We start from the raw sequence: 23,163 nt of genomic DNA on the forward strand, positions 1-23,163 counted from the left end.
AATTGCTACATAGGCAAAGCTAAACAGTTGTCCCACCATCCCTAAATGACTGACAATTTAACTGAAGTGGCACTCAAAAAATGGAAGATGGCTCTACTTTGTTTAGAATCCTTTCTTAGCAGAGACTGTCACTGTGTCATGCTTTCAAAATACTACTGCCTGTTAAACTGCTTCAGAACAGGCAAGGATTTATGGGGAAGGAATTGTTGCTGGCTACTACAATGCTAGGTTTATGTCTCAAAATATTGATTTTAATTAGAAAATTGAATCTCAGTTTTAGAAATCGAAGCTGCCACTTAAAAAGGGTCTTATTTTATAGCCTTCCAACTCTACTGCAGTGCACCATAGTAGCTTTCTAGAGGAAAAGTTAAAGTGCAAAGGCAGAAGACCCTGTTTACTGAAAGTGAAATTATGTGCTGAGGACTATAGCAGTCTACACCATCCAGTACTCTCAAGTACATTGGTTTTTAAGTCCCCTAAACTCAAGGTTTAAGAACAACTGGAGTTGCTGGAGTGAATTTGTTAGAAGACAGGATGAATGTGGCAGAAGGAGGGAGGGGATGTTTTTTATTTTAAAACTGTTAAAATTGAGTAAGCTTACGTGTAAGCCTTGTAGCTTTACAGAGATAGCTTAGATGCTGTTTTGCACAAGAGCTTACAGGAGCCTGTGAGTAAGAGCTTGAACTTCTGTTCTCTCATCCCTGTGCAGGAATGTTGTGTAATGTTGCCAGTGCTTTTCTAGACTTTCACATTAAGTGAGGAAAGACGGCAGAAGAAAACTGTGGTTTCTGAAGAAGGCACATTGACTCCCATGTGTTAGTGGTGTTACATTTCATTTCCTTAAGTTGTACACATGCTAAGAGCAAGTAACCCTGGAAGAGTTAAGGGAGGAAAAGCAAAACGTTATTTCTAAAAAGTTGCCTCCTCTCTAGAATGGATAAAGAAACCTGAAAAATAAAAAAAGGAAAAACTACCAGTAACCAGACTCTTTCCCATTTTATATGCAGAAGCATCCCAGATAGGAAGTATCATTGCTATGTGCATCAGGTGCTGCAAAACAGCACTGCTTTTCTCTGCTTCCAGTTGGCTTGCTTGAGTCACTAAGAGAGAATTCACAAAGAGCAGAGTGGTGGTGGTTAAACAAGCGGTACTTCAGTTTTGTTGATCTTTGCTGAGGTTTTTGGCTGTTCTGTATTGCAGTATGCATAGTTCCCTTCACTGTGAACATCACTGTTAATTTCTCTTTTGGGTGATTTTTCACACAAGGGCTAATCACATGTTTCTATAAATTACATTAATTTAACTTATTTGCCTAAACATTCTGTAGAGAGTAGCACAAATGTTCTCTCATTGTTGGCTGTGTGGTCTTGCTGCATTTGAAGTAGAATAGAGACAGCTGAAAAGCATTCATCTGATTTCTGCATGCTGGAGCATCTAATCTTACCTTTAGGATCTGGTTCCTAAAGGTCCGTCATGATTGTTCTCACCTGGATGCAGCAAGCCCGTGCTCCCCAGTATGGCACCACCTATTGTTATGCAACTAAGTGTATATACTGTAGTACCACAAGTACAAATGGAAGTAGAACTACTCCTGCTTTCAGCCTGTGTTGTAGGTGTCATGCTGGGTTTGTCCTGCACTGTTTTTGCTTTGTTATGAACCAGAGTAATTATGTTTGGGGATGTACAGTGGAGAATAAAACCAATTTTGTGTTCTCACCAAACACTGCTTTTTGTTTTTAAAGGCAAAAAAAGGATGATCACTGTGCATTTACATGTCATTCACTTTCCCTGGAAAAATTACAAATTATGCAAGACATTTTAATACATTTTTTGTCTTTTTTTTCCTGTACTTCCAGAGTATGATTTCATCCATTGTAAATAGCACATACTATGCCAATGTATCAGCAACCAAGTGCCAGGAGTTTGGGAGATGGTACAAGAAGTACAAGAAGATTAAAGGTAAATTGTTTTTTTGTTTTGTTTTGTTTTGTTTTTTACTTTCTAACTTGTTGAACTTCTGCTGATGGTTTGCGATTATTTACTTTAAGTAAAAGTGATAGTAAGCTTTAATAATATTAGTGAGTTTGTCTACAAAGAGGGAACGGTCACAGCACATTTAAAATTAGATCTGATACTTTACAAACAAGGCTGTCATGAAATGCAAGTCACTTAATACATGCTTATAATGTACCATTTAGTTGTGCTGAAAGATCGCTGTGTTTTGAATTATGCTAAAAAGTTTTGGGGAAAAAAAAGTGTTCTGGTAGACCAGAATTTAAAACTGTAATTACTTTGTAAATCACCTTAGTTGCATTATAATCATGAAACCTAAAGAGCTTGTCTCAGTAACAAGTGCCTTTGCTCTTTGTTTAAAATCCTGCTAAATATACTGACATTCCTGCCATGTTTTCTGGTGTGGAATCTGGATACCAGTGGAGCATTTGGTACCTGGTTGGTTGGAGGCATTGCTAAATAACATTTTGTTTCTATATCTTTGTTTCTGTTACACCACTGGGGAAGATTTGTTGTCTGAAGGAAGGCATAGGCTTCTCTTGTTGTTTCTGTTTGTGATCCTTTCAGTGGACAGGAAAGTCGTAACAGGATTCACAAATGTTATGTAGAACTACAGTAATGTCCTGTCCTAATTGAGAAGCTGTTGTGTTTTTAGTCACACAAAGATTAGCGTCTTTCAAAAAATCCGCAGTCTTTTCTCTTAAAAACGCACAAAAAAATAACAGCATAAATGAGCTGGGAAAGGCTTCTTGTTTAGTTTCCATAGGGCAGACTAGAAATCTGCACGATATCATCAAGAATCTGCCTTTTGAATTAGGAGCACCTGAAACAAAATTGCATGGAATATCAGAACAAGGTCTGAGGCATGTGGATTTTTTCTGATGCATGTCTGGTTTATGCTGCACATACCTGTAGGACTCTCAGCTGTGTGGTGATTAGTTTTTTACTTGGCAGAAATAAAAAGGAATGTTTTATAGAAAACTTATCTGTGGATGGAAGGAAGGTTGTTCAGGCAGATGTGGGTAACAGTGTGGATGTGGAAATGCAGGTGTTGCTCTTCACCTGTTAAAGTGACTTAGGATTGAAGTAAAAATGTTGATGCCGAATAAACTTGGTAGTTTTTTCTCTCTCTAAATTGCCATTGTGTTATGCAGAAGTGTGTCTTTTTTCTAAATGGTATCTCTTAATAAAAGAATTTTATTTGAAGTGCTATAACATATCCTCTTGGTTAGAAACAATCAAAGGACTCGAATAGCTTCAAGGTCATCACTGTTTGGTTTACTTGCCATTGTTGGAGAGCAGAGATAGGCTTTCCCCCTCTTCCCCCCCACCAAACTGGGCAAGGGTGTAATGCCAGTTACCGAGGCACTGGAAGCCCTTAACTGTAGTGTTCTTAGCAGTAGAGATGCCACTACAGCTTCTGAGTGTTTCTAGCACACTGCTGTCTTCTACTTTCTTCCATTCTTAGAACATTGAATTCTTTAAGCTCCTTTTTTTAAAAAAAAAAAACTTAATAAGTGCACAGTTAAATTGTTAAGTGCCATAAAAGCAGAATGAGACCTCAATCAAAAGGTCAAGGATCCAAACCTGAAGAATTTGCCAGATAACTCTGCATACGTGCTATTCAAAGAGATACAGCCAGTTGCTGCTGTTTGGAAGCGTATGTGTATGCTAGTAGGAGGAGGAAAAGGAAGGTTAAGGTATGTGTGAAGTAAACACAAGCTGCTATAAAGCAGTTCAAGTCGTGTTGATTCATCAGCCATATGAGTGGAAGAGAAAACAAAGAATCTATGGCAGGTACTTTAGTGCATGAAGAAAAAGCAGCCGTGGAAATTCAGGGCAATAATCTAGGCCTCCTGGAAACAGGAAGGGCACTTCTTTGGGCAGTTTCAATTTCTCATTTCTGTTTTAATGACGTTTTGTTTCTTTTGCATAGACAGATATTTTTATGGGACACCTCAATTAGTACTCAAACTCAGTGACTTACATGCTTCATTCATCACATGTTCCTTAAAGGAAAGGTAGATGCATGACACAATATTACACTTTTGGGGTTGTAATCAGAATAGCTTAGGTAAAACTCATTTGGAGTTGCTGAGGCAAGAACCCTATCCATATGTAAGTCTAGAGCTGGTTATTAGAAAGTAAAAACAAAAAACAATTCACATGAGCTGTAGTAAATGCAAAATATGAAGGAGCTTCAGAATAACTTTATTGATGTTGCAAACTAAATGCAGCCTACAGTGTTAAATGTGTTTCCTATTATCTGCTAATGTCTGTTTTAATAAAACAGTGGGAACTAAATGGTTGCTTTTTAATCAAAACCATGATTTCCTAAACATAAGCTTCATGATTCTGTTACAAATTGCCACATATAGATCTCTTAGGTCAAACTTTTTTCCTTGTTCATAGAAATAAATAAACAGTAAAACAATTATATATTCTGAAAGATCAAAGTAATTGCAACTGAAGCCATGCAAAAGTAAAAAGTTCTTTGGAAAAAAAAGCATCAAGTTTCAGAGCATGTAGATCATATTTAAATAAATAAGAAAGTGAACAATCAATGATTTGATATCATTAGCAGCAGATGTAAGAGCTGTATATGAGTGGAATTGTATGTAATCTCAAGTGAATGTTCTCGTGTGCATTCTGTTGAACTCACCAAAAAGACAACTAACCTATTTTTGCTTGCAATTTAAAAAAAGTTTTCAGCTCAGCATGGTAATTTTGTCTTGTGTCAAGACCATGCTAGTATAAAATTCTGCTTGATTTTTTTTTTTTTCCCAGCCACCCTGCCCCCATGAGGTTTTAAGATGTTCACAGTTTACTCAGAGGTATGAGATTTAGTACACAGATTCTGGAGTTGCTGGTGTGAGGATGGAGGCTTTTTTTTTTTTTTAACCTTGTTCTGAGCCTTCCACTGCATATATATGTTCAGGGACATGAGAGACATGAGTGAGATCCTAACAGGATGTCTGCTCTTTCCAATCTCCTTGAAATACGCATGCATATTTCAAAGATAGCTTATATTAACTCACTTCTAATAGAAAATGCACAGTACTTGGAAAACAAGAATCCTACAGTTCTGTGAACTTTTTCTTCCCTCTGTGTAATCATTTAGAGTGGCAATTAAGCTATTTAGTTTGTATTGTCCTTTTGTTCAGAATATACACCATGAATGATTGTAATATTATTGTGCTCTTTTAAACTCTGTTTTATGGTTATAAAATATTTTGAAAAATGTGCACCCTTTTGGTTCTCAGTTGCATACATGACAAGATTTAGGTATAATTAAATTGCTTGAATCAAGAATCACGCTTTCCTGTTTGTAATAAAGGCTACGTACTAGTGACTGTGATGATAACTGTACAACACGTAGAGACAAGTTTCCAAACTTCACCATGCAACTAATGTCATTGTCAATGGAGAAAATCTGCACCAGTTTCCTACTCATTGCCTGGTCTTTTGGGTTTATAGCATTTCAAATATTTTTTTAGTTCTGTTTTTCAATAGATATTTCACTTCTCAAGTGTCATGCTTTCTATTTTTATCAGAGGGACTATCGCTGTATCAGGATCCTTTCACAACTGAAACTCTTAACTGGTGTGAATCTTTTCTTTTTTTGCCTGATGACACAGCTTGGTTTGGTGGGAGGAAGTTAGGAAGGCAGAGGGAGAAATAAAAATATTGTGAACTTAAAAATAAAGAGATGTATTTTCTTTGTCTGTGTATTAGGAACATCATCTTCTTTTTTTTTTTTTTTTTGCTCCTGCCATCAGTGGCTGTCAAAATATAGCTTTCTGTGGATGTGAGTTTTGAGACTGTGGCTGTCTCAAAGTTTTTGTGGAATGATGAGTCCTTCTCTTGAAAGGAGGAGGTCCCAGTTATTTCTATTTCAATGGTTCAGGAACCAGCTCCCATAAGAAAGAGTTTTTATAGCTTCCTTAAATTGAGAATCTGCTTTGGCTGCTCTTTGTTTTTTCCAGTATTAATGATGTGATGTTGTTTTGTTCTGGAGAGTGCTTACTTCCCATAAGGGATTGACAGGCCAACCTGATTTTTTGATTCTGTGTTCTAGAGGTCATTCTAGGTTAAGAGAGGTTAGAACAGGATTCAGAGGGGTTCCCAGCTCTGTTAATTCCAAACTGAAGGAACCCTGAATTGCAGCATGGTCCTAACACCAGTGTGACTTGGTGAAAATTTTAATTAGATGCTTTGTTGAATAGTTTTGAATTGTCCCTCTGAAGCAGGTGTTGCAGAAGCCTCATAAAAAGGCATAACAGAACATTCTCAATCGGTGTTTCTGACTTTTAACAACACCCCATGTTTTGATACATGTGTGTATATGCATAAATAGAAGGTCACAGATAAGTCTATATAAATAGATGTATGTATGTAAGTACACGTACGTAGAGATCTTGACCTTTAGCCTTTTTAACTAGATAGTTGAAGCAAAATGGCAAGGCTTTTTAAGTAGAGATAATTTCATGTGTCGTTCAGATATTAGTTGCGACTCTGACACTGAGCCAGATAAGGTCATTTAGGTTATCTGTGTGGCTCTTGACCTTATTGTAATTTTTTCTTTGCTTTCCTTTCATGCTCCTGACTATTTTTTTATTCCACTAAAAATAAAGCTCACTTTTTAAAAGAAAAGGGGAAGAAAAAACCATCATTCACAGGCAGGCACTTCAGGATCTAGATCACATACAAGACCTGAAGATCATCTCTAACTTGAACACATCCACACAGTATGTAGACTGCTGTGTTATACTGTTTTATGAGGAGAGTTGTTCATCTATTTGCATTAGATCACAAGGAAAATAGAGGAATCTCTCTCTTTAAGTATAAGCTGAAGTTGGCACATTTCAGTAAGATTTAGAGACCCCTTGGCTACTGTTTTCCCCACCCATATTAGAATATTGTATTTCAGCATTGTCGCTGATGTTAAGTACCAGTCTGGGGGATTTGTGTGCTTATATTGTTAAGAGACAATTTACCCACTGTAGTGTGTTCTGGGAGCTTTATAAATTGTGGCCCTCTTGGCTATTCCTCTGTATAAAGAGAATTAAAGCAGACACTTTTTTTAAATTCTTAAGCTTAACTTTTATGTAAAGTAAATACATTGATGAATTTCAGCTTTGCAGAGTGTCTTTTTTTTTTTTTCCTGTCCCTTCTGGAGCAGAGGCTCTCACTCTTAACAGCCCTTGTGGCAAGACAGAAGGGGAAGATATGTCCATTAGCTGAACCACCTTGTGTGCACGCGTGTGTCTGAATCTGCAACCATTGCTGCTGTAAGGAATGTATGTCAGTTCAATAGAGGTTGGAAGCCTTTCTGTAGAGAAACCACTTAGCCCTTTGTCCCTTCTATCTTGTCCCTGCCATACAGAAGGTTTTTATGACTGCTTGCTTTTATCACTTTTTTTTAATCTATGGATGATGATGACTGAGTCTGTTCAGATGATCTCACTGTGTCAACTTGATGGTTTTAAAATGCATTCAGTCCTAAGTACAGTGCTTTTTCTCAGTGAGGATCAGTTCTCGTACTAAGACTGGGACTTCTGTCCAGCCACACTTGATTTCATAGTGACTACGGAATTGTCTTCGTCATGGAAATACTTTTTTTTTCTTAATATCTCCAGAATTCCAAATAAAATTTCTTTCAAATGTATAAAAAGTATTCTTGTGTGCTGCCAAGCAGAGTAACTTTTGTTAGTTCAATAGTAAAGGAGTTTTTAGAAAGTAAACACTATTGGAGGTTAGGTTGGAAAGGGAGGAAGGCATGAAGCTTAGACACAGACATCAACTTTCGTGGTGTGAGAGCTGCAAAATGTCTGTCTCTGATCGTGTGGACTTCATAGAATATAAAATCCGTTCTGTCCCTGAGAACAGAAATGAATTCTGTTCACTCCAAGTGTCTGAGGGCTTATATGTCTTTTGTAATGATGTTTGTGTTCTGTGTCATTCCTTTCATCATCTTTGCTGTTATGAGTCAGGAAGAGATGTGTACTTATCTCCCAGAGGGGCTGCACAATTGTCTGTGTATTCTAGGCAATTTGCACCTCCCTCTTGAGGTGTCCACAAAAGGTTAGTACTTAAATAGCAGGGCATGCTTCCATCACAGTACTTTGACAGGGAGCAAGATATTTTTATATCAGATGAGACCATCTAACTGGTATGCTATTTCTGTCAGTTCTGACTAATGTTTGTCCTAATTCTCCTTTTCCTTTTCCATTTTACACAACCCGTATTTATACATTAGATTATGTGGTTTCTAAATACTTTCAATGTAATGATTTTTTCTGCCTTATGAAGAATAAAGTTCATACTGTTATGTGACCTCCTTAACCTGTACAGTAACCCCAAAATAATCTGCAATGAATTCATGTTACATTCTTCCTTTTTGAGAAGCAGCTTTTGGAAGTAGTGCAGTTCAGGGACAACCCATGAGAAGAATGACTTCCTACATTGAAGCAGAATTGTCTGAAAACATGTTAGTGTTTGTGTGTCCCACAGGATGACTAGGATCTAGTCTGTAGGACAAGAGGAAGGGAAAGTCTGATGTGTGGAAGTCAACAATGTTGGTTCACTTGACTCAGTTCCCTCAACAATGATGCTGATCAATGGCCTCCTTTTTTGATGGTTCTTCCAAGCACAAAAATAGTGACTTGTGCTTTGGGAACTGAGCGATTTGTAGTGCAATGGAGAATAGACAATGGCCTTTCCTGTCTGTTTTCCATTAGACTTGGATAAAGGCCTTTGCTACCCACAGCCAGCGGCCAAAAAATTTCTGTATGTGCTCCATAACTATTTTGAGGTTATTTGCTATCCTGCAAGAGTAGAGGAAGTGGAAGGTTTTAAAAGTTAAGATTTCTTACCAAGTGTGCTGCTCTGGTCAACTCACATTCTCTCCAGTTCTGACTGAAAGAACAAACAGCCCAGCCAGAGGTCAAGCAGTAAATGAAACCAGTGGATGACTTTGGGTAAATACAAAAATTGAATGTTGAATGAAAATGAGACTCCTCAGACCAGTCCTCTGCACTGAAGTGGTTAAGTGGGCTGTGATTAAAACAAATAAGTAATTATGCTAATTATAGATAAAACGATAGCGAATTACCCCTATAAAAGCACCTCCTGTGCTCTGGAGTGGCTTTGTTACATTTACAAAGAGGAAGTTGATAATCATAGGATAAGCAAGAGGGCACCCTGTTGGTGTAGTGCAGCCCCCCAGCTCTGCACTTCACTCTGAGATGGAGGTGGTGTGGTGTCAGAGCTTCTTTTCCCAAGCAAAGCTCCATGATTCAGAACAGGTTCAGCTCCAGCGAGTAAGGTGGTGTCGAGCTATGAGAAACTGTGGGAACCTTTCCATTTCTATGCCTGTCATAATGAAGCTCACAAACAGAGCTCTTTGCTGGCCCAGGCTAGCTCAGTTTGGCTTTTAGCACTGCTGGTAATGGCTTTTATGATCACCAGGTTTTAAGTAATAAATAAAACAAAGATGCAAGCTCTGAAGCTGTTGCACTGCAGAACAACCCTGGGGTGGTGACATCCTGTCACAATTGAAGCATGGCAGTCCTGCTGACTAGTAACTTATTACAAAAAAAATTTTTAGCAGCCTCTTCGTGCTCTGTTTTGTGCAAAATGCTTGTATGCCAGTGGGACTAAAAAGTTGGGGACTCGCTGGGTCACGGGTGCTGCAGGGCCCTTTTTGTGACCGTGGCAGTGTGGTGCTGGGAGACATGTTAAGATCTGGCTCTCCCTGCTGCATCCGTTATTGTGTGTGCTAAGCAATTTGGATTCCAGTGCTGTCCATCAGTACAGTGCTGTTCCTAAGCCCTAAATACCCCACAGGCTCTTTGTCAGAATGTTCCTATTAACAACTTGGTGAAAATAAAGGGTGAGGGGAAGGGAAGGTGGAGAAATAAATCTTATTTTAAATCTCTTGAGCTAGTTTCATTTCAAATGGAAAGTTGCATGCGGACCACCCCAAGCTATTGTGCTGTGGACTGTGTCAGCTGTTTGTACAGGGAATCTGGGTAGAGGATAAGAGTATCGTGCAGCGGAAGGGTGCATTGGGTTGTTTTTGTGCTGTATCCAGGAAGTTTCTAGCTCAGTATGAAGCTGAAATACATTGACACACGTGGTAATCATTATGAGAAAAGAAAGGAACATTTAAATATGACAATTTTCTGCCTCCATTCTGGGGATTATGTTGGTGTCCAAGTGTTTTGCAGAGGTAGTTACATCTTGTAGTGGGCTATGGGCAAATGAAGGGCAGATACCATTCTAGGGTACTCAGTGAGCTGCCTGCTAAGCTTGGACACGGTACTTGTGGTCCTGGTAGCTAGAACCTGCCTATGTAGTATATATGGCTTCTGGAGGCTGGGCTCTTAAATGTGGAGGTGGTGTTGGACTTGGAGCAAAACTGAATACCAGGCAGTGCGAAGCAGGAAGAAAAGGGAAAATACTGCTGTAGTTTTTTGCTGTGGCTGGACCACAGATGGGAGGTAGGTAACAGCCTCCTGGGCCAGCTTTTGCTTAAATAGCACAGGCACTGTAAGCAGAGGAGGACTGACAGCAGTACTTGAAGACAGACCACAAGTATTCATGGAGCCTGCTCCTTCCCAACGTAAGGTCCTGCTGCTCTGTCTTCACTGTTTTGTAAGCCAACGTGTTCAAGTACCAACTAGCTTATAAAGAACTACAGGATCTGTAAACATACCCCCCATTTTCAGCAAGGCAATAGCAGATGAGGGAAGGACAAAGGAGAGGAACATGGTGTAGAAACATGGAAAATGGAGGATGCAAGAGGACAAAATCCTGCCTCAAGAAAATATGAGGCAGAACATTGGTGTCACAGAAGTGTTGTAGCTCCTATATGCCATTTTTTCACAGAGCATTGCTGGGAAGCTGGTCTGTCTCCTGTGACAGTGCTGGCTGCTGCCTTGGCACTCTGTCAGGCTCCCTTCTGTCCAGGCCCACAGAGCCCTACCTGTTCATAGCCACTGATGAACAACGGGGAACCTGATATGGGAAATGTGCTGGAGAAGGAAAGAGCCTTGAGGAGTTGAGTAATGCACATCTTTTCTGTCTAATATAACTATTAATGGTAACCTTTTATTATTGAAGGGATTGAAGTGACTACAATCTGGTTGGTTTGTTGGGAGTGGTTATGTGGCAATATAGCCTCATGTGATCAAGAAAGGAAACTGATAAGAAGGGAAAAAAAAACACCTATGGAAGCAAGTCAAGTGATGTCTCTGTGTAATTGTGATTCCAAGTAGCATTGCAGAGATTAACAGCCTGGCAGCCTTTTCATCTTAAATTTTATTTTTATAGGGGTTTATGACTTGGCACTGAAGTCAAGAGTGGGTGGAAACTTGGCAAATGTGGTTCAGCCCAGAAAGTGGATGTTATTTATATTTACTTCTCACCAGGATTTCAAAAACACTTGGTTACTGTTTTTGAGTTCTAACAAGTAGTAATTTATTGGTTTCAGTGACTTATTCTCTGTATATTTCTTAAACTACAAAATAGTTGAGAAATTGTTTCAGCTTTCCTGAAGCTGCTTGTGGAAGGAATTTAATCTCCAAAGGGTGTAAATGAATTTTGAGTGTAGTTCTTGATGCATTTCCTTTTAGCAGAATGCTCCTATTATTTCATGTACACTGAACAACATCTTTATTGTATGTACATTAAGTTAATTCCTGATTCCCAAGTAGCAGCTGCACCTTTGGAATAATTACATTTGGTTTTCCTGGCAACAGTGTGTATTTAATAGCATTATTCACATACAGGCTCACCACAGAAAGGCTCAGGTGATTATATGGCCACGTGTTTTCTGCATGGGCCATGGTGCTGGATGGGGTCTTCTCCAGTGTGACAGAACAGCCTTGCTTCCCCATGACCCTGCATGCCTTCTGTGCCCAATGCTTGGGAATGGGTACTGAAATCAGTACTTAACTAGGAATTTTTAGTACTTTCAGCAAACTGAAATGCTGTGTTATGTGTTTAGTAGGCTGTGAGAAATTTATGGAGATGGTCAGTCATTTACAGTAGTGTTTGTGTATTGCAAATGTTGTATGGCATTTCATAGCTGAAACATCGTGCACAAATAAACAGTTATAAAATCAGTTGAGTTGAAACATTGGCTTTTGAAGAAACATGGAATTAAGAATTTTATTAGAAATGTTTAATTTTTACTTATTTTTTTCATTAACAAGGATTTTATTGAAGGTTAAAGGTTCTTTGGAATTTTTTTTAGGAAAAAAAAAAATGGGAACAGGGAAATAAAATATCTTTAAAATAAAATTCCTGGGTACTAATTTACCTAGTTATAAAAATTAGTACTTGTGATGTTCTGGAACGATGGCTCTAAAGACAGAAGTGGTGAGTGTCTGTGTTCTGGGCAGGATTCCCTCCCTCGTGAGAATTCAATCCTCTCTATCTGAGATTAACTCTGAAAGGTGAAAAGAGCTGTCTTTCTGTTTAAAGGGAAACAGAGAAGGTCATCAGTAAATTGTCACCTTGAGTACTGTGTAAAGATTCAAAGCTTTACATGGATTAGGTCTTAAGAGTTCAAAATCTGTGTACCATTGTTGAACGTTACACAAGTTCTGATTGTGTTACATTATTTATGAAATAAATCCCGTCGTCTTATTTAGCAAGAGCAACATAAAACTGAGGTAGTAGTTTGCTAGCTATGTGGTAGCAGTTCCTGGACACTTTTAGATCAATAGATAAATGCCCAATTTTGTGTAGTGAAGCTCATGGAATCTTCAACTTTGTATAAAATGACTTTTTGATTACTTAAAGTTGTCTAAGTAATAGTTTTACTTTTTTTATTTTATAAACTTCATTTCCAATTTCAAATATTACTTGTAGAGGAAATTTGGTTTTGTAATACAGGCATTTAATTTGGCAGTTGCATGAAAAGGTGTTGCAGTATTACTGATGTAAGATATCTGAAAGGGTCGTAGCTGCATATATGATTACAATAAATGCATCTGGTTTGTAATTTTCATTTTTTTGTAATACGATGTCACTTAAGAATAACAGGTCTTTGTTATAGTAATGATTTATTTTGAAGATGGTGAAGCCATAAAACAGCACTATAAACCAGTAAAAGGTTGCTGTCAGAATCTGTTTTCTGACATTCATACACAGTTCCTTCAAGATTTCCAGGCAGAGTGATGAGGCTTTTGTTAGAACCATTGCTCTGAAACGTTCTCATTTGTGAATCAAGGATGTGCATGGTTACGTAGCATACTTTCAGGCAAGCAACTTGATTCTGCTACAGTACATCTAGGTGAATTCACATAACCTGGTAACTTTATCCGCACATGATACAAGGTAGAGTTTATGCTGGAAAAAATATAATTGCTGAGTTTGTAATGAAAAGTTGTCCCATAAGCTGCACAGGGAATGGTCTGGTTTCCATTGAATTGGTGTGGGTGGATGCTAATTTGGGTTTCTTTCCTTCAGCTAGATGCCAGTGATTCTGAAATGTTTCCCCTCTTTTAAGAGTTATTCAATTTGATGACAGATTCAGAAGTTACTGACAGTGTGAGTGGAAATGTCTAAACTCGTTTCTTTGGGAAACGAGGCTGGAACAGACACCTGCTACCAGTTTTATCAGGAGACTTTCTAAGCAACAAGTGAAACCTAAGAAGTATGAAAGTGTCTTGATTATTGTTGCTCTTACTTTGTACTGCTTTTGTTCTATTTTTGAGTAGCTTTTATGCGCGTGCAGATTTGAAAACTAAAGTGGGTGCTATACACCTGGAGTAATTCTTACCCAAATGGTCCTCTTGTAAGTGCCAACTGAAATGACAGCAAAAACTTTTTTCTCTTTTAACAGTGGAAAGAGTGGAAAGAGAAAACCTTTCAGACTATTGTGTTCTTGGTCAACGTCCCATGCACTTACCAAATATCAACCAACTGGCAACTTTGGGAAAAACTAACGAACAGTCTCCTCATGGCCAAATTCACCACAGTACTCCAATCCGAAACCAAGTGCCAACGATGCAGACAATGATAAACCCTGGGCTCCTGTCTCCTCAGCTCAGTCCACAACTGGTGAGGCAGCAGATAGCAATGGCCCATCTGATAAACCAGCAGATTGCCGTCAGCCGGCTATTGGCTCACCAGCACCCACAAGCTATCAACCAGCAGTTCTTGAATCATCCACCCATCCCTAGAGCTGTCAAACCAGAGCCATCAAATTCATCGGTGGAAGTCTCTCCAGATATTTACCAGCAAGTCAGAGATGAGCTGAAGAGAGCCAGTGTATCTCAAGCTGTCTTTGCAAGAGTAGCATTCAACCGCACACAGGTATCCATTTCTGTTTTATAACCAAGAAGTGCTGAGGGGTCAAAGTTGTGACTCTAGTGGGGCTATGTGCTTGTTGCAGATCAAGGCAAGGTGTACCGCAGAAACAGGTCATACCATCCACCATTTTTCCCCCAGTTTCACTGGCATGATTGAGCAAGACTGTTTATTCATAGAGCAGCTGTTTGCTTGAAGTTGTTTACCTTAGTGCTGTTACTTGAGCTTTGTTCTCTAGTTATCATTCTGCTGGTGTGAGTTCTTTCCTGAGTTCTTCTCTGTGGTTATAAACTTCCACATCTGCTCCTGCCTGATGGCCAGGAAGAGGTAACAAGAGATTAAGGGAGTCAGCATCTTTTAGTTTATGTCACTTTCTCAGTTCCTTCTTGTGGTAACTACTGTTGATTGCACAACTACTGCCAGAGGCTAGTGACACAGAAATGAGTAAGACAAGTATTCATAGGCCTAAAGACAGTCTTGGTGCTGGCTGCGTAAGAGACAATTGATTGCTGGAAAAGATGTCTGCCATTTGCAGCTGGTTTTCTCACTCAAATATCGAAACTCAGATGTTAAAATAATTACACAGCAGTATCAGTGTAAGCCTAGCACCTGGAATACCTTAGGTGAATGCATATTCAGAAATGCAGGCTGTTTACATTTATCCTGCTGCCAGACTGCATTCAAGGCATACAAAGCACAATCTCTGGTTGGTGATACTCTTCTGTAAAAATTAATAAATGGGAAGTGAAATCATATTTAAATACTGGTACAGTTTTCTTTTGTACAATCAGAGCTGATCTTTGAGATTAGCTTTACCAGCAAGAGAAGACAAGGGCCACGTATGTATGTGTCTGCAGGAGGTCTGTCTGTAGAGCCATACAGTGCCTTTATACGTTCTCCTGGATTAACGATTTTCTTTGGCACTGCCATTTTGGAAATGCCATATTATGAGGGAACTAATTAAAGTATGGAGCACATTTTTATTACTTCCCTTTTTCCATTAAATTCATAAGATGGCTGCACTCAGAAAAAACATTCATGTTCAATCAACATGTCTTTGAGTTCTCAAGTTAGCCTTGAGGATATCGAATGAAAACTACATAGGAATGTATGAGTATTTCCTCTTTAAAATGTTGCTTTTAATTTGGAAAAGCTTTTCATCCCTCTGAGATCATAACCTGTTGTATATAGAGCCTTGTATAATCAAGGTAGATGGTAGTGACAGAATGACATATTCTACACTTGAGTGAGAGATCAGCATTAACCTTGCTGATGAGGGTTTTGCTATTGTCACTGAACATGATGTTTTGCTTCAGTCAGACTGGGACAGATTGGTAATACCCAAATCTGTCACCAGACCACAGGTATATCCCTGTCAAGCTGTCAAACAAATTGTGTGTTAAACTGGCCATTTCAGCTGTAGTGTTTAAAAGGGGGCAATGTTTTATTCTGTGTGTCTAGGAAATCCCACACCTCGCCTATCCCTGACTGAACACTGCATTTGACTTCTGAAGACAGCAGTGAAAAGGCAGGCATTTCTGAGAGATCACTCTGCTCTTTTTCTAGTGATTTTACAGTTTTTCATCCATCTATGGTGCTTAATAGCAGCTGTGACGGCGATTGCACCACAAATTATCAGAATACGGACTAAGGAAGCTGTAATATGTTTTTGTTGTTGTTTATTTGGCCTATTTGTCCTGCACCGAGCCACTGCTGGCTGTTGTCCTGCACACCACAGTGGAGAAAGCACTGCACTGCTGCTGGGAGCTGTGGAAACGTCTCTTTGTGGTTCAGTACTTCACAAGTGTGTAACTGTTCAGATTGAGCTCACTCATAGACCTGAGCAGCCCTGAGTTGACGTGCCTGTGTAATGTCCTTTGGGAAGGTGTCAAAGCACCTCTCCTGGACAGGACTGCACCAGGAAATGGGATGTAATGCTCTGTCCTCCAACCAGTTTACACTTGAGACTGGTATACAAAATAGTGTGTAATTCTAGGTTATTAGTATCACTGATTTTGTCTTTCCTCCTGTCCTGCTGATATTTGTCTCAGATTACACTAACTTCTCTAGATTTCACTTAAAAAAAAAAAAAAAAAAAAAAAAAAGATTGCTTCATTGCAAGTTATCAGACACACTTAATTTTATATAAAAGGAAAGAAATTGTCTACTTCTTAGTCTTCCATCATACATATGAATGTACCTGTACAGCCTGTGACAGTGATTCCAGAACAAGCTAGTCTCAAACATCCATAAAAGCTCATCTCAGAGCTGTGCTTCATTAGTCTAAAAGACCAGTGAACCTTATGTGCAGTGCATTACATCCTTATGAACTATCACTGCAGCAAAATAGTGTAGTTGTATATTTATGCGTTACTGTCCTTTTACTTCCAACTCAAATCAGTCTCCCCTCAGGTCAGAGACTGTTACCCCAAGTAGTAAGAAGAGGTGCTCAAGCAGTCAGCTTTGCACTGCACTGTAGAAGACGTGGGATAATCCCAAACATCCGTGGGGGGGAGAAGTGGAACTTCCTGATGTGGAAGTTCAGGTCTGCTTTCCACCTCCTTTCATTCTCCTTTCTGAGTCTTCTCAGGAGACACAGGGATCTGTGCATTTCTCTCTGGAAATGTTTGGATTAGAAACTGTAGCCCTGTTATTTCTCATTATGATATCAAAGAATAGATGCTGTGTGCCAGCCAGCTAATAACTGTATTAATCACTGCATTATGGGCCACTGCTTAATCCTTCTGCATGGTAGTTCTGCAGCACACATTAGCCTATAATTAAGTATAGCTTCATGAAATATGTACTGTGAGACTTGCTTAATAGATAAACTATTCTCTAATTTATTTTCAAGTCCAATGACCTACATACTCAATGTTGAAAAACCCCTTCTTATGAACATTATTTCTCCCCTGAGACCTTCCATCTGAGCAGATCTGTTAAATGAAGTAGAGGAAGCTTTGATCCAAACTAGGCTAAATCCATTGGAACAAATGGCCGACACATGTATATATGCGTGTATGTGTGTGGGAAGGGAGGATGGTCAGAAGATGGAGAGGTACAGTTGCATGATTTGTGAGACATCCAAACCTTCCTCTAAAAGTTGGAAAGTCATAGCTTCAGACACGCTATTTCCTTATGCCTGTGGCCATGTTGTTGTCTGCACATGTGAAAATAAAGTGCTTTGGTTTCTGTCACAAATGCTATGCACTTCCTAGGACACAGACCTGCCACTGCAGTCCCACTGAGGTGGGAAGCTCAGTACTTGCTCTGTGCCTGGGACTACAGCACAGCATGCTTGGCTAAGATTTGGCTCTGGCTGTGTTGACCATGAAGAGGGTTTCTTTCAAACAGAAAGTTCCAAAATGAACATTTTGAGATTTATTTGAAACTGGGTATCAAAAACCCTCAAAGTGTGTATATAATTGATGCTTGATGCCTCTCTGTGTCTTCTTTTTACTTTAGTGCTAGGGAATCAGAGTCGCAATTTTAATTCACCCTGTTGCAGAATCTAAATGTTTATTTATTCAGTAGTTTGGGACAGTTGGAAGAGAGTTCTTCAACCCCCAGAGAGAATTCAGTTTTTGAAGGTGTTTTTAATGGCACTATTCCCAACAAGGGAGAAACTCCTCCATAACCTTCAAAACATTTAAAATGATTGTGCCCACTAGCATTGTTTGTGTTACCTATGAATGGTGTATGTTGGAAAGACATTCTCATAGGCTTTATACATCCCCACAGATGCCAGTAGCACTGCATTTCTGGACTACAGACATGGTCCTCTTGTGTGAACTGTGGTGAGGTGCTATTCAAATTTGTCAGTGTGGTTGTGTAGCCTAAGGAGTGGTACTGGGACTGTTGTGCTGCAGGTTAGGGCCCCACTGGAACTTGTGAGATGCAGGTAGATAGGACAGAGCACAAAGGCTGTTTGTATTCCTGGCCTGCATTTAGCTGCCATCATTTCCTTCCCTCCAAGGTGGCCCTGGAGACCCTCAGTCATACAGGCAAGGGAGGAGGTGTGGGTCGAGGCAGTGGAGGAAGCAGGTTATGGTGAAGGTGTTCAGCAGCATTGCTGGGGCAGGAGATGCAGTTTCTTGCTCATGTAATTACTCCTAAGACTACGGACTTGCTCCTGGAGGAGAATACACGTGGGAATTTTCAGCATCCTCTGGGGAGAGTCAATGTACCTCCTCCCTCTTGTGCCATAGTGTCTCCTAATGCAGCATCCAAGTTGCATCTGAAAGGCTGGTATCACCAAGGCTTGTAGTATCATGAGTTGTAGTATATTGCTAAGTTGGCACATGGTGATGGATACAGAGGTAAGAGAGGACTTGTTTAAAGGAAGTGCATGAAAATACTCCATCCTTCTCTGAAATGTTTTTTTTGTTGTTGTTGTTTTAGCAAATCTGAGGTTACTAAAGTAATCTGTGCTCTTCAAAATCTGTAGTTTTAAACCAGGAGATTTGAATCCGTCTTTGCATAAGAAAAATTAACTTGTTTTCCTCTTGTGCCTGCTTTCTGGGCATCCCTCATTGCTGCAGGTTCAGGCAGGGGAGGACAGGCTGTTTTTGTAAGGGTCCAGACACCCTAAATCACTGGATCAGGGGACTGCTTTTCTCCGCTTTGGGAGTACCCCATCGACTGAAAAGCCTATAGACTGAGTGTTTTCTGTTTATATCTTTTTTTTACGCATCTTTTTTTGCCAATGTTTTGACATAATAGCCAAAACTAGTAAAATGTTTGGGCGAATGGCCAGTCCTTGTTTTACTGAACAGCCTCACAAACTGGGAATATCCGTGAACCTGAGGCTTTTTGAATGAAACAGTGGTGGTGCCAGATTTAGAGAGCTGGAGGAGCAGGCATGCTTGGGATACATGTAACTCTTTTCCCAAAGAAAGTTGGCTGCATCTAGCTCTCTGTTCCTTTCCTCTCTCAATAGTTAGCAACGAGGAAGCATTTTTTCGCATGTACACAGGAAGGCAGGTCAGCTCCTGTGCCTTAGCGGGTGCTTTTTGGGTAAAATCAAGTAACAGAACTCTACTTTAACACCCTCAGATGTAGTGACGTTTACAATGAAATTAAATAAACTGATTCATCTTGTTTGAGGGATTCTGCCATACTTTGGCTGCAGCAGTGGGCTGAGGTGTAGGCAAATGCAGGCTCAGTTCTGGGTGCCCCAGCTCCTGGTGTGACTGCGGGCAAGTCCAGGCTCCTGCCACGAGAAAGGGGACAGTAACGCTGCCTGGCGTGCTGAGATGCAGTAAGTCAGGTGTGGAGGGGCTTGGAGGCTCTGAGGGCAAACAGTGTGGTTGGTGAGGAAACTCCAAAGAAAATCCTTGGAGGCAAACAGAGAGGGAAGTGGTGGCAACTCTTTATTCGTGCCTAATTCTGCTTTCTTTGGCAAAATTCCCCCAGACTGGAGTGGGAACAGAATTGGGACCTTTAAGAGGCTTTTTAAGATTAGAAATATGCTCTGTTGAAATAGCTGGAACTTCCACCTCTGCTTGCTTGAGAGCCAAATCCTGGACAGAATTCCTCTTGCAAGTAATTCTTCCTTTGACTTAAGTGAGAGAAAGATGAGCAGCTTTCATTCTCTGCCTACTATCTGGTGAGACGTTCATGCTGCTTTCATTGCGATGGTGTCTGTTCCATTGTGCACAGACTTTCAATTAGTGAGGGTTCTGGTTTTGTTTTTTTGCGGGGGGATTTTTTGTTGTGTTTTTCCCCATACAAAACTCTGTTATTGCATGAAACCGTTTCATGCTGTCTCCTTGTTTTATTCTTCTATGTAATGTGGCACAAGCAGCGTTCTGTTGTACTCACAGGAAAGAAGGCAGTCTGTAAGGGAAGTGCTTAATTTAATAAATTGCAGATTTTTAGTACATGCGATATTTGTTCCAACCGTTGGTTTTTGCACTGCCCAAAATTTCAGTTTCAATTAAGTTAATTGTATTCAATAAGCTGAATGAAAAGATCTTAAGTAGCACGTGAGTCAGGCTTTCAGAATGTGTGCTTGTCGGAGGCGGCTGCTGCCTGCTCAGCTGAGGCACAGGAGTTCTGAGCCTGGGAGCAAGCGCAGGGCTGTACAGCGTGCACAAGCAGTGCGTCCTGCTCACTTTCCAGCATGTTGCAGTACAAAGGTTTGACGTGCATGTTATAAATGGTGGCACTGTGTGGCTGCAGGTGGTGTGTCCTTCTCTGCCTGCTTTTCTCTATGCATCCACATTCAGCTCCACATGTGCATCTTGTCTTCCCTAATAAAAAGAAATACTGTAATAAAAAAGAGACTTTATTAAACTAATGCAATAAAGACATTTTCTTTGAGGATTTAAACACTTCATTTTTAATAATAAAAATCAAATTGTCATAGTTGGACCCTGTATAAGTTTTATTCAAATCAGCCTCTAAATGCTGCGTGCCTAAGCAGCTCTCTCCTGAGATGTATGTATTTTAGCATTAGTTAAATGAGTTTAAGAATGAGGCTCATACTTTGGCTGTAGGCAGTGAATCTAAGGATCAGGAGATTTTTTTTTTTTAATGAGAGACTGATGCAATGCTTTCAACTGCACTGAGGGTGTTATGAGACCAGCTGATCTCCTGTTCACACTGGTGGGAAACGGCACAAAGTCCTTTGACTTCTGTAGCTCATGTAAATGGACAAGAGCATTGCATGCAGATGCTTTGCATGTTGAGACAGAAAGAGTTGGTCAAGGAAACGGGTGCAAATGCAGTTTTGCGTGATGGAAACTGTGACAGGATAGATCTGAAGGTGCTTGGTTTGGCTAACAACTTGAAATTTTCCACTGATTATCTAAACTAATTTTGCTGCACAAAATTGGACTGGACACATTGCCAGGATAAGCATTTCTAAGCAACTTCCAGCACTTCTGCTTTATATCCTAGATGAAGTTAGGAAGAGATGCAAGGGAACGGAAGCAAAGCTATGTCTGAAAATGAGCTAGATTCCTAAGAAGCAAGTACTTCCTTGGTTGAGTCCTGCATACTTAGAGGTAAAGAGAAGTCTCTTAAAAAACGTTCAACGTGTCTTATTCAGCCTAGAAGACAATACTGGAGGTTGAAGCTGGAACCTCTAGTTAAAGTGAAGAGGCAAAGAGATATCATGGTAAAAGCTTGCTCTGGCACAAGAAAAACATGGCAGGTAGAACTGCTTCATTTCCTGGAAGGGTGATGAGAAGTTGGTGCTTCTGCAGAGCTCCACAGACTGACCTTCAACCTCAGCTTTCAGCTGCAAGCAGCAGGCAACTTTAAATACAAACAATCATTCCTGCCTGGCCAAACCACGCTTCTTGTTGCGTACTGAAGTGAGATTTCAGAGTAGGTCACTAGGAAGGACTTGCTAACCAGAGGCTCCCCAGGTGTGCTGCCTTCCCATGCTGGAAATGGACCTTTCATACTGAATGAGGATGCTGAGAAGGGACAGGCTTATTGCACTGATCGTGAAGATTAAGTTTTTGATTTTAATAAACACCTATGTTTTCTGATCCTCATCAATCACACCTATACCTGAAGGGAAGCAGAATAGCTTTTTTTTCAAGATGGTTGGTTATATGTGCTGTTTGTGCTTTGAGTACTACAGAAGCAAACTTTTTCATCATTCTCACTGTTGCTCTTGGCAGCAGCTGAAGTATGGATAGGCACAAATCAACCAAAAGTATGAAAAAATGTTTATGCTTTTTTAGTCCTTTGTACGTATATAATCTTCTACAGAACATACAAACTGAGGTTTAGCACATTAGTTGGGTTTATTCAGGTTTTTGCCCTGGCCAGTGTTTCAACTGTCACAAGCCTTGTTCTGAACCTTTTTAAAGTTGTGCCTGCTCTCGTGGCCACATTGCTGAGGTGTGGGTGAAGCAGAGCGCGACTCCCAGCTGAGGCACTGAACTTGATGTGTGTGTGAGGTCCTGGCCAGTGCTGTGAGTCCCCAGCTGCCTGATGGCCCTCGCCCTCCTCTGTCCCAAGGACATCAGTGTCTGGGCTATGCTCCAGCATGACCTCCTCAACCTGATCCAGACTACTTTTGAAAAGCCTTGGTTGCAAAACTGTCCTTCCTTAGGTCACTGGTAGTGCAGTCTGCTGTCCCACTGAGACCTCATTTATGCCTTTACAAGCCTGAACCAAAGCTCTTTGGGAAGAAGGCAGAAAGACTTCACTTGCCTTCCATGGGCTTTGGTCAAGCCTTTGTGTTGGTCTCAAAGGCTGGTTAGTTGGTCCTTTGGATCGAGGAATTGGCCTGAATAACATTCACTCTCACTGTAGTGCATTTTCTTTCAGAAGTTGCTTGAAAAAGATTCTTTGTCTGTGAAGTTTGACATGTTTGTCCTGGAAGTCCTGTATCTAGTAAAAAAATGAGTGAGTTCACAAATGGGATGAGTGCAGGGCAAACCCCCCAAGATAGTGACTTTGCTGAATTGTTTTTGAAAGATTAGATTTCAGCTTGTTTGGAAAAAAAAAACCAAAACACTGTCAAAATTGCTCCTACCTTAACTAGCTCCAAAGACTTTTTTATTTTGACTGCACGTGTGCTCCTTTCTCCACCTCTGGCTATTATTTTTTTTTTTAAAGTCAATTAGGGATCCTGTGTGAAATTTAAAAAAATAGTGTCAGTTCCAAGCACAAACCAAACCGTGCCTGTGCAGTCTTTCTCTCGGGATGCTTGCATAGCACAGCTCAGCTGTGAGCAGAGCCTATGCAACTGTTCAACTTTTCATCCATCGCCTCTTCAGTAACTGGCTTAAAAATGATGCCCAGGAGTGGAAAATCAAAGATTTTAATAAACTACCTAACCTGAAATTCATCCTAAAAGCT

General features: G+C 40.1%; 1 protein-coding gene across 6 annotated transcripts in view; it reads left to right on the plus strand.

Moving 5' to 3' along the window:
• The window catches only part of SATB2 (SATB homeobox 2), a 211,723-nt gene that overhangs the window by 148,311 nt on the left and 40,249 nt on the right, over nucleotides 1-23,163 (plus strand). For all 6 annotated transcript variants that reach the window (XM_090144256.1, XM_090144257.1, XM_031601176.2 and 3 more), the window contains 2 exons: nucleotides 1,857-1,959; nucleotides 13,871-14,343. In XM_090144256.1, the coding sequence (XP_090000382.1) occupies nucleotides 1,857-1,959; nucleotides 13,871-14,343 (576 nt within the window). The remainder of the gene's footprint in view (nucleotides 1-1,856; nucleotides 1,960-13,870; nucleotides 14,344-23,163) is intronic.

Source organism: Phasianus colchicus, chromosome 7 (genome assembly GCF_987193195.1).
Source record: "Phasianus colchicus chromosome 7, bPhaCol1.hap1.1, whole genome shotgun sequence".
Lineage (NCBI taxonomy): Eukaryota > Metazoa > Chordata > Aves > Galliformes > Phasianidae > Phasianus > Phasianus colchicus.